At 35.1% G+C, this 11,441-nt stretch overlaps 1 protein-coding gene and 1 pseudogene across 1 annotated transcript; one reads left to right on the top strand and one right to left on the bottom strand.

The window, feature by feature from the left end:
- Positions 1-943: 943 nt before the first annotated feature.
- On the top strand, positions 944-4,242 carry LOC129886801 (uncharacterized). Its single transcript, XM_055961654.1, has 2 exons — positions 944-1,359; positions 3,556-4,242. Exons 1-2 carry the CDS (start codon positions 1,275-1,277, stop codon positions 4,161-4,163), a joined length of 693 nt encoding a protein of 230 aa, XP_055817629.1. The 5' UTR covers positions 944-1,274; the 3' UTR covers positions 4,164-4,242.
- A 5,339-nt stretch (positions 4,243-9,581) lies between these two features.
- LOC129884816 (E3 ubiquitin-protein ligase ATL4-like) lies at positions 9,582-11,129 on the bottom strand (annotated as a pseudogene).
- Between the last annotated feature and the right edge of the window lie 312 nt (positions 11,130-11,441).

Here is an 11,441-nt window from a genome sequence, read left to right as displayed (position 1 = left end):
TGGTTTGGGCATGTGAAGAGGAGAGACACAGATGCCCCAGTGCGGAGGTGTGAGAAGTTGGCCATGGATGGTTTCAGAAGAGGTAGGGGTAGACCGAAGAAATATTGGGGATAGGAGATTAGACAGGACATGGCGCAGTTACAGCTTACCAAGGACACGACTTTAGATAGGAGGGTGTGGAGGACCCATATTAGGGTAGAAGGCTAGTACATAGTCTCGTTATTCTTCCGTATTAGTAGGCGCATTAGCGCACTATAATTTTTTGTGCTTTGACTTCTGTTATTATCTTTCTATTACTTTTTGTACTTTGATTACTCTATTTTATCTGTGTCGCTTTCGTTATTTGTTTTATTCGTTATTTGCTTTTCCATATCGTTTTGAACTTCTTAGCCGTATCTGACCTTTTTTTATGCATCTTTTGAGCCGAGAGTCTCTCGAAAACAACCGTCCTAACTTGGTAAGAGTAAGGTTTGTGTATACTTTACCCTCTCCAGAGCCCACGTTGTGGGATATCACTGGGTTGTTGTTGTTGTTGTTACTTTCCACTATTGGCCTTTGTAAAATCATAAAAATAACTTTGCAAGTAGTGTGATTTATCTCCTATAAAATATAAAACTACAATAAATGAAAGAACAAATATGAAAATAGTTTCAAACATCTAGCTTGAACTTTGAACAATTCAGTTATTTTGAATAATAAAAAATTCCTTAAAAATTCAGTTAATATAAAATGGATGAAGTATTAAAATAAATTATCTACATCACATTCGGGAAAAAATAGAGAATCTTTAGTTCATAGTAAATTACATTTAAAATAACTTACTAGAATAATAAGCTGTCTATTAAATCACTGATTACTACTATGTAATGAACCATGTTAGTCACTATTAACAAACATACTAGTAATGGATGACTGGTGGTGGGGTCTTTCAAAAGAGAAGACCCAATGAGTTTCTCATACTTTTGCTCCCATTTCTAAGCCAATACGAAATCAAACAACAGCTACTTGGGACCACCACTGTCTTTCTTTCTCCTTAATCTCTGCAAGAAACTCAATCATTTCTATACTTTCTTGCTAATCAACCCTTTTTTGCGTTTCCACCAAGAATGAACCCTTTTTCCACTCTGCATACCACACTAACCCTGTCTACATTGTAAAAGGCATACACCCATTTGAAAGTTTCCTCCTTTTCCCTTTTTATCTCAATTTTTCTCTTATTTTTTTTTCAAGTTCACATTTTTGGGTTTTTACTCTTTGGGTTGTGAGTGGATGTGATGATGGTGAAGAAGCTCTGCTGCTTTCAGTATTTTGCTCTTTGTGGTCTCCTTCTAGCTTTTCTTGGTTCCTCCAAGCACCATGGTAATCTGCCTCTTAACACTTTAACTACTTCATTTCCTTTTATTTTCTCAGCTATTTTTAGCATTTGGCAATTTCACTTCCAATAGTATATAGTCTATTAACAAGTTAATGCTCTAAAAAACCCATCTTTGGATGAGTTATCTTCACAGTCTAAATAGCTAAGTCAGTCCTTGTGAGAACTGTTCTTTTGCTTTTACACTGAAGGAATTTGATGGGAAATGTTATATTGCTGAAAAGGGGACTATATGTTGAGGGAGAAAGGGATGTGGAACTGCACAAGGTTTTGCTTTTGTTGATTTTACTTAATGTTTTAGCATTACTACACTAATTTCCAGTTTGGTTTTGCCTAGTTGATCTCAGTTAAATGTTTTAGCTTTACTAGACAAATTTTCAAATTTATAATACTTGCTTTCTATAGTAAGAACTGTCTTTGGTGTTCTAAGAATACATGTAAATAGAAAGAAGAAGCACTTAAACTAGTAGTTTCCTAATGGTGCTATAGTAATAAATCAAGCTAAGCCTATATTTGGGTTTGCGAATGTAATGGATACCAATTGAACACATATAGATCGTAAGCTGTATCCACAGGTGGAACCAGATTCTTTAAAATTTGGGGGCTAATTCAATTTGCTCGTGAATTAAACATAATAATAATAATAATAATAATAATAATAAGAAAGATGGAGAGACATGCTAAGCGTAATTTTCTTTAGAAAAAATCAAAAATCCTAACTATGAAATTACTGGCAAGAAGTTGGACTCCCTCAAAACAGTATTGTGTCACATTCCTGGATGCATTTAGCACTTTGTACACATTTACTTACTATAAATGATTTTTCCAATACTTTAGTGATCTTCAAGAAACTTTTGCTTGTTAAGCCTTGCTCACTCACTCAGACAATGCTTTAACATGAAAGTGTAGGGGTTCTGTCCCCTTCTCCCATACGGAGTCACAGGCTGCCTGATGCTTATCGAGCTTCCTTTTTGTGAATCATCCACATTCATTTGATTAAATCAAGGAAGCAATCCGCCTCTCTTTGATGCACTACGTGTCTACGTCTTAGTTCCTTCCACAATCTCATTTATTATATTCAGTATTCCAAGTTTTCTGCCCTTTAATACCTGGCTTTAATTTATTTTTTTAATGACTTGTCTAACATACTCTGAGATCCTTAAGAACACTCGAGAAGGAATGTTGAGCAACTGAAATGGATTTGAATAATAGAGCATCTACTTAGTTTTTAGTACCCTGTACCCATGTCCTAAAAGCCACTCAATATGTCTAATTCTTTACATTGTAACAATTTGAAGTAACTGATGAAAATGTAAACTGGTAGAAGAGCTAGTTAGATAGATTGTTAGTCTACTCGTACATTCATCCTGGAGAGTCTTTTGTTAACTTCCTGAGTCCTCCACCATTTTTAGATTTTTCATGCTCTTCTAATACTTTATTTGCCATTTTCTTAGCTGGAATTTTCAGTGATCCTAGAATCATGAACCTGAAGGAAGGACTATTTATCTAAAAAGGAAAAAATAAAAAAGAAACTAAAGGAAGGATTAACAAGGTCAGTTGTAACCAGGATCACTCATGCAATACCCAAGTTTACGAGTGAGAAGCCAGAGTTGTAATTCCTCTTAAGGACTGAATAAGCTACATAAGGGATATGATATCAATATTTAGTGAAGTTATAATGTAAAGGAACTGTTGTAAAGAGGAAAATGAAGAGAAATCAACTTGACGAGTGTCTGAAGTTTAAGTTTGGAGGGTATTGGTGGCTGTAAGAACCTATCATCTGATATTAGGTACAAGCAAGGGCTACAATCACATTGTGTCTTTGGATAGATAAAAGATACAACATGAATCTTTTAGAAACAAATGACATGAAAAGGGTCTAGTGTCAACTTGTAGATCTGACACCGCCCGATGGGCCTTGAGAGCTCGGGGCGATTAATTACTATATATTGCGTTGAGTAATCAGGTTCTAGAAACTTAAGCTCCAGATGAACATCTATAACCTACAGAACTAAATTAGCAGGAGGGAGTTGAACAAATTTTTTTAGCTGAAGTATATTGTTTTTGGACTTCGACTATAGCATTGTTTTGTAATTGATGAATTTTTTTTTAAAAAAAACAAATGAATTTAGTATCCTTTCTTTGAACCAGCACCTCATTATTTGCTGTGCTGAATGCTCCAGGAAATTCTGCAAATGACCTTGTTGATATCATCAACAAGAACAGAACTGATCAAAAGCTTCCTCAACTTAGTAACAGCCCTGGACTTGGGTGCATAGCCTTGCAATATGCAGAGGAATGCATGAGGAACTGCAGTTCAAACAACACTGTAAATTGTCACCCTTCCGACGATGACTTCACCGAAATTTTTGCTCCAAACTGTGGTGTCGAGCTACCCACTTTTGGAACCATATCTGGTTACATTCTCAGCTGTCAACCAAAGTATCTAGAGCCATTGGAAGCCTTCTCAAATGTACTTGTTCATGACAAAAGGACTCTTTCTCTTTTGAAAAATAAAACTCATACTGAAGTTGGAGTCGGGATTATCAAAGCTCACAAGCACAAAGGACCTTACTTATGGTGTGTTTTGTTTAGTAGTAGCCAGAGAAACACCACATTTGTACTTGATGATCTTGGTGAAGGGATTAAGCAGAAGAAAGGATGCTTTAGTGGAGCCAGCTTCCCTTGCAGCAGAGCACATAGAGACAAAGGTCTTTTATCGAACAAAATTGGGATTTTGGTTCTTTTCTGTGTTATCTTCTTTCAAGAATTCCTTCTCAAACTTTTCTGATATTACTATATATCCCTACTGAACTAAAATTTTGTCTCTCATTTCGCTAAATCAACCTTGGGCACCCATTCATGATTCATTTTTAAATTTCTCATGACCAGTATTCTTGTTGTGTTTCTTTAATCTTCTCTTCTTGCACATCCGGTATACCATTCAAAGTACAACATTAAATTTGCTTTGTTTTGTCATTGACCTAACCACAGCCAGCGAAGGGGGAACATCAATGTGCATAATTTTTTTTTTCCCATTGCTGATGCATTCATTCCTTGCACACAACACATTTATCTGCAGGAGACCTTAACGTAACTCATAGTAGACATAGCTAAGATTTACGCGAGCTGAGTTCTAAAGAAAAATTTTCTTGACATTTTGCGACAAAGATGTAAATCCAAGCCTGGAGCAAGGAAGTTCAAATCAATACCAGTTGATGCCCCCTCATATGTGGTAATGCCTTTTCTCTTATCCCTTTAGGCTTGCTAGTGAATTTTAATACATCTAAATATATTATGCACTAGGAATCTTAGAAATACATCTGTTCCTTTGTAATTTTTGTGTTAGGGAAGATGATACTTGTTCTGTTTATAATCAATTAACATAAATACCCTGGAGGAACTTGGGCCTAAGCCAGGATTTTAAGTGTCTATTCTTTACCACAGCACCAAATAAACTTTGATAACAACTGTCTCAATTCCAAATAAGTTATGATCGACTATATGAATTCTCATTGTTCATGTCACTCCAAAAGCAACTATAGAGAAATCAGGAGTCACACCTGATCACAATGAATGTGAGTTGGTGAAGTGCATATACATGTAGGTCTTACCAAAACCAAAATAGGAAGGCATAGGCCAGAGGGCACTCACAGCAAGAAACCATTTGGCAAACAATATATTTAAGCATATTTCTTGCAAATATTTGGGTCACCATTTTTTTTCTTTTTCCCCACCTAATATTGGTGTCACTGTGCATAGACAAGACGCAATTTGTAAAATGACTATTGTGCTTTAGGGAGATTAAGTTGACTTAAATCCATACACGTACAATTTCTAGCTAATTTACCTCTACTAACCTCAAATTCACACTTGTCCTTTAAAGAAACTTCTATAAACATCAAATTAATAATATAATTTGGGTGTGGCCTCGCAGTTGATAGAAGCAGATTCACGATTTGAACTTTGAAATCCAGATTCTAGAATAACGACCTTAAGTGCTAATAAATGGACTTATGAATTTAACTAAATACACTACGTTTGGGCCAAAATAACAAATCAACAATTGAATCATAAGTCATAACACACACAATGATCAGGCGTTGCATGATTCTATTGTTTTCTTTGCATTTGACTAGGTGAACAATTGATCAAAAGATAACTTCAATTCACCTAGCTAATCAACAGGTAGATGATGATATGCTTATCTTGTGTGTCAACATTACAAAGCGAGTTGCTCTTCTAGGTGGGAGATTGTAATACTATATCAATCTAGCGAACCTCTAAAATAAAATTTAAAAGAGGAAAAATACCTAAAATTTAAAACAAGAATGGATTTTATTTTATTTCTGAACAAAGAAAAAGTTGGTGGACGAATGTTTGCTTTAGATTTGGCTGCATATTTGAGTCCTTTATCCACACATTAATTAATTTTTTTTTTGGAAAAAGATGCTTTGACTGCGTGCATGACAAGTAATAAATACATATATTTAGCAGAAATACTAAAGACAAAATGGGGAAAAGTTACTGCTTTTGATTTTGTTGGATGGATCGACTATATTTATGTTGTTTCTTTGTCTAAATCATGAAACAAGTGACCTCAAAATTTACGTGAAAAAATATTCTTCTACTACTACTACAAGTATTAATCTTTCCTAAAGCATCTTCTGGCCCCTATGCCCTTGCTTTATTATAGTTTGATCAACTGTTTTTTCCTTTTGTTCTTGTCTCTCTTTTTGCCTTTTTTTTCACACAAGGCTATGAGCTAATGTACCAACTAAAAAAGCAATATTCATGTTAGGAAATATTCTATAAATTTGTCTTGGAAACATGACTTGTATGCAATTGTGTCTAGGAGCTGGTCGCGGGTTCAAGCTGTGGAATCAACCTTTTGTAGAAATGCCTGATAAAATTGCATACAATAGACCTTTGTGATCTGACCTTTTTTCTGACTTTGCACGGGAACTTAGTGCATTGAGTTGTCTTTTTTTTTTTACTTGTATGCAATTATGCATTTGTTAAAATAGGATAGAAACTTCAATCATTTACCACGAATTCATTTATTATTTTATCAATGATAGACTAACAAGTTACAACAACAATTAATATAACTATAACTATGCCTCTATTTGAAGCAAGTCGAGTTTGTACGTTGTTTGAATTATCAATATTCATGTCTCCATTTGAGTTGTTGATCAAATTATAACTCCACTTGATCTAAAAGTTCAACAGGAGTAACATGAGACTAGAGAAAGATTAAAGTATTAAATTTAATTTTTCAATAGTTGTATGATAGAATTTTAGATAAAATATTTGCAAGTTTTCTTTTATGTGGTAGAATAGATGAAGAGAACAATTGAGGCAGACGGCAAACGTACAAGTGTAAAATTATATTCCTAATTAGGTGAATTGTCAAAGAAGTTGTATTATTATCATAGGGGATGACATAATTTCTTGAAGATCAAGTTCAATTCTATAATTATTACACATATGGGATGACATAATTTCTTGAAGATCAAGTTCAATATACTAGTTTAACATTTTAAGGTGATCAAATTAAAAAAAATCAATTAATTACTCCATGATTTCTATGTGTATATGCCTATGTAAAATGGTCAATGAATTCCATGTATAAATATAAATACATGAAGAGTTAAATCACGTACACGTTTGAATATTTCATATGATAAGGACTTTGGGACAAAACAAATAGATAACCTAATAATGTAAGTTATGTAACCATATAATTGGAGAAGTCAACTCACATGTTTGCACAACTATTTGGTACGTTGACTAAGGAATGTCAAAACTATAAACTAGCTTGCTGGCATATATAATTTTTTTTTTTTATCTACCAAAGAATTTTTGGTAGTATATTAAAATTGTAATATAAAATAAAAGTACATAAGTGAAAAGAAAGGAAAGGCAAGTACAACTATCCTAAATTGAAATTTAACCAAGTTGTTGAATTACATCTAATGTCGAATGGAGCGTACTCTGCTGCGGATCCTCTGGCCTTGGCTTTTTGCCATTTCAGACACCTACAATCTCTCACCAGGTGCTATGGTTCAAAGTCAAAAGAATATTTATTCAGGCTTCCAGGATGGAGTAGAAATCCTCCGTATTCGTTGAGATGTAACTGCAAACTTATTGCCTTGAATATTGTCATTGTCTCAGCTTACAGATATATCTACTAGCCAGAGCTTGGCTGCTGTTGTTGTTCTTCGACTTGTTGCTAATCACCAGGTATGTGATGGTCTTTTGCTGGTCTAATCCTCATGTATGGCATGTGTAATTTTTCCGTATTTAGAATTTTTTTTGCTTTTACAGGAAGTGAAGTAAAGTTTTCAAATTGATGATCACCTGCAAAATCAAAGGCATAGTTAGTTAAAAAATCAGCCAGTCCATTTCCTTCTCTCAAAACATGCTCCACCCTCACTTCCTTATCCCTCCTATGCCTTGAGATGTCATTTATGATCATTGATATACTCCATGGAGCCTCCCACTGCCCAGTTAAAATCATTTTCATAGTCAATGAATCTGTTTCCAACACCACTGGCAGCATTGTGTGTGTAACACAGTATAGAAGACCTTCATGTATTGCCCTTGCTTCTGCTATCAAGCTCGAACCATCTGGTATCCTTCTTGCTGCTGCATACTGGAGATCACCTGCTGCATTCCTAATACAAAATGCCAGAGAACTTGGTCCAGGATTTCCTTTTGAAGCTCCATCAGTGTTACATTTATACCATCCTTGTTTAGGAAAGTCCCATTTCACTATCTTGCTTACAATTCTGGGCCTGTATGTTTCAAATGTTTGAAGAATTTGAGGTAGGCATCTTGGTAAGTTTTGCTGCCATGGGAACCTCATTATGGTCATATGATATATGATCATGTTTATCTCATATATCACCTTATTGATGGACATCTTGTGCTTTTCAAATCAAAGTCATCCTCATAATTTAAGCTCCCGTTTGACCATATATTTTAAAATAAAATTTGAATTTTTGAAGTTGTATTTGAACATGCATTTTACTAGAAAATTTTTTGAAGTTTATGAGTTGAAGTCCCCAAAACCTAAAATCTAGTATGAGACAGTTTTGAAAACTTGAAAATATTTGAAGATTTATGGCCAAATAAATATTTAAAAATAAATTTTTAAAAATTGATATATATATATATATAAATATAGCGTATTGTTTTTTTATTTTTATGTTTAGTGTAATTTGATTATGTAAATATTTTTTATATGCTTATTGAATAATTGAAATGAAGAAATATTGTGTGGTAATGATACTTTGGATCCACTAACTTTAAAATTAGAGGTCATTCTCTACCCACAACCAAAGGGTCAACCCCCAAAGAAACCGTTGTTAATTAAGTAGTTATACAAAAAAGGTCCGTTTTGTTTGGTGTTCCACGCAAAGAAGCGAGATAGACATATCACTAGAAAATCAAAATGGAAATATCATTTGGCCATTAAATAAAAAATTAGAGTAAATTTGAACAAAATACATATTAAAAAGTGAAAACAGAGTTTTAAATGTTTTCCAAATTTTAAATTAAAAGGTAGATTTTCCAATAAAGTGGAAAAAAAAAACTCTTGACCAAACAGGTTGAATCGTTTCTTGAGGGCCATGTTGTGAGGGGTAGGGGAGGAGGGTCCATCAACAAATTAAAGTAGTAAAAATATAAGACCAACCTTTTACAGCTAAATGGGGGGCATACTGTTATTACTCTCACCATTTATAAACTGGGCCTTTAGACTTTTTTGCTCCTAAATATTTAGGCAAATTTTCTAGAACCACAATAATATATGCATGTCTACAGAATTGAAATTCGAGGATAATGAATTTGGACATGTGGTCCAAGTCACAAGTCACATTATTATATCCCAAGTTAAACTTGTTCTCGTAAATATAACCAACATTTCTTAGATGTGAAAATTATTAGCTCAATTCATTCAACATATCCAATCCTTTATGATATACAAGTTCTGTTTATTGTAGTAGAAAGAAAATTGGATATTTAAAATCATAGGATCCATGGGTTATTTGGTTAACTAACCAGTTTATCCTGAAACTTTGACCATATCTTCTACTAATTGATATTATAGAAGATCCAATACCAATTGAAAAAGTAAAGTTCCAACCAAGTTGAAATATTAATGAGAACGCTTGATTTTTGATATGATTTTATTTTTCACACTAAATCATATTCATATTAAATTTAAAACCCCAACCAACTCATCACTAGCTATTCAATCCCAACAATCACTCCAAAAATAGTGCTATTTTGACTTTGTGATTTTTTGAAATCCTCGTAAAAATTACCATTCATGGACATGCTTTACCCAGATTAAAAAAGAAAATGTAAAAGTAAAAAAAGTAAAAAAATGGATTAAATTGTTTCTACTATCTACACTCTATTTTTGATCCTTTTTTAGTTTGTGTATATCAAAGAGTATACAGAAAGACGAATTTGCCCCTGTAATGCAAACGAATATACAAATTCATACCCCTGAGAGCCACCGAAACAATTCGCTAATCTCCTCCCCAATCCGGCCAGCTTCCAAATCGTCAATGGGGACGACGGTGTCGCTCCGCCGGCTACTTCCGTTAAAAAACCTGCCGGAGCTCCGAAATGACACTGAGCGGGACGAAAGAGAAAGAGAAGCGATTCTGTCAACATAGTCCCTAAGCCAACTCCGTCCACCACCGGAAACATCCGAGGCTATGCTTTCTCCAGGAGGCGCCGGTATCGGTACCCCAATCGATTCCTTGTCGGTGCATTCAGAAGCACCTCTCCGGTGAATAGAGCCAACTGAAAGTTCGTAACCGTCATCCACAATATAGTCGAACGAGCCAATAGAATACGATCTCTGACCATCACCACCGAGTGAATCGGAACCTCCACGCCGGCGACTTACACTACCGATCTCAATCCGAAAACTACCACTATGCCGTAGCTCATTATTCCCGCCGCGAGCGTCGTTGTTTTCCGCCGCTAACACTTTACTTAGCACATCCGCGTCCGTAGGATACACTGTAGACCTGCAGAGAGGACAAGTTTGGTTTGTTACGAGCCACGCGTCTATACAACTGCTGTGGAACGCGTGACAACACAGCGGAAGCAGACGTAACCGATCGTCCGGCTCAAATTTCGATAAACAAACAGCACAATCCACTCCAGTTAAATTTCCAGTAACAGAACCGAAACTAAAAAGCGGTAACGATTGAAGCAATTTCTCATCTTCCGAACTCCGCTGGTTCTCCAAGCAACGGTTTCCGGTAACCGCCGCCGCAGCAGCAGAATGCGACACTACATCATCGGCGGCGGCGTATGTACGGAAGGAGCGGTGGAACCGCCGCGAGAGAAGGCGAAGGATGAGGTATATAGAAGCAGAAACGATAATAGCGGAGGCAATAACTATGACAACTATAATGAACGATGAAGAGGAAGATGATGATGAAGAAGAAGGTGAAGGAGTTTGATCATTGATTACGGCAGTGTTATCAATAGGTTGTTGAGGTTGAGTAATGGCGGAGTTGGGAATAGCTCCGCCGTTGACGGTGGCGGTGAAAGGCATTGGAAGTGGTGGAGGCTGAGGAAAAAAGCCGGACATTTTGTCTAGATTTGAGGAGGAAAATGGAGGTGGAGTTAAGGGAGGGGGTAATAAATAAGGTGATCAGACAGAGAGTAGAGGGGTATTTATGAGGGAACCGATAAAAGTAGAGAAGGTATGTTGTGTCTTATGTTTGTGTATGTGGAGGTTTTAATGTGGTTTTGGTTCGAGGTTAGGACTTAGATTTAAGATTTTAAGTATTCCCAACAACAAATAAAATGATAATTTTACATCATATTCTTTAAATATAATAATTTGGTAATTTTTTTTTAAAAAAGGTTATACTTATAATAAAGATAAATTGAAAATTAAATGATAAATTATTTTTTGATTTTTTAAATTAAACAAATAAAATGGACATTTTCTTTTTGGACGGATGAACTACTCCATTTGTTTCATATATCAAAAATTTATATAAAAATTGACCATCTAATAGAGGTTTGT

The sequence above is a fragment of the Solanum dulcamara genome, chromosome 4, assembly GCF_947179165.1.
Source record: "Solanum dulcamara chromosome 4, daSolDulc1.2, whole genome shotgun sequence".
In the NCBI taxonomy this organism is placed as follows: domain Eukaryota; kingdom Viridiplantae; phylum Streptophyta; class Magnoliopsida; order Solanales; family Solanaceae; genus Solanum; species Solanum dulcamara.
Note: the sequence above shows the minus strand (reverse complement) of the source record. Positions and strands in the feature narration are given on the sequence as shown.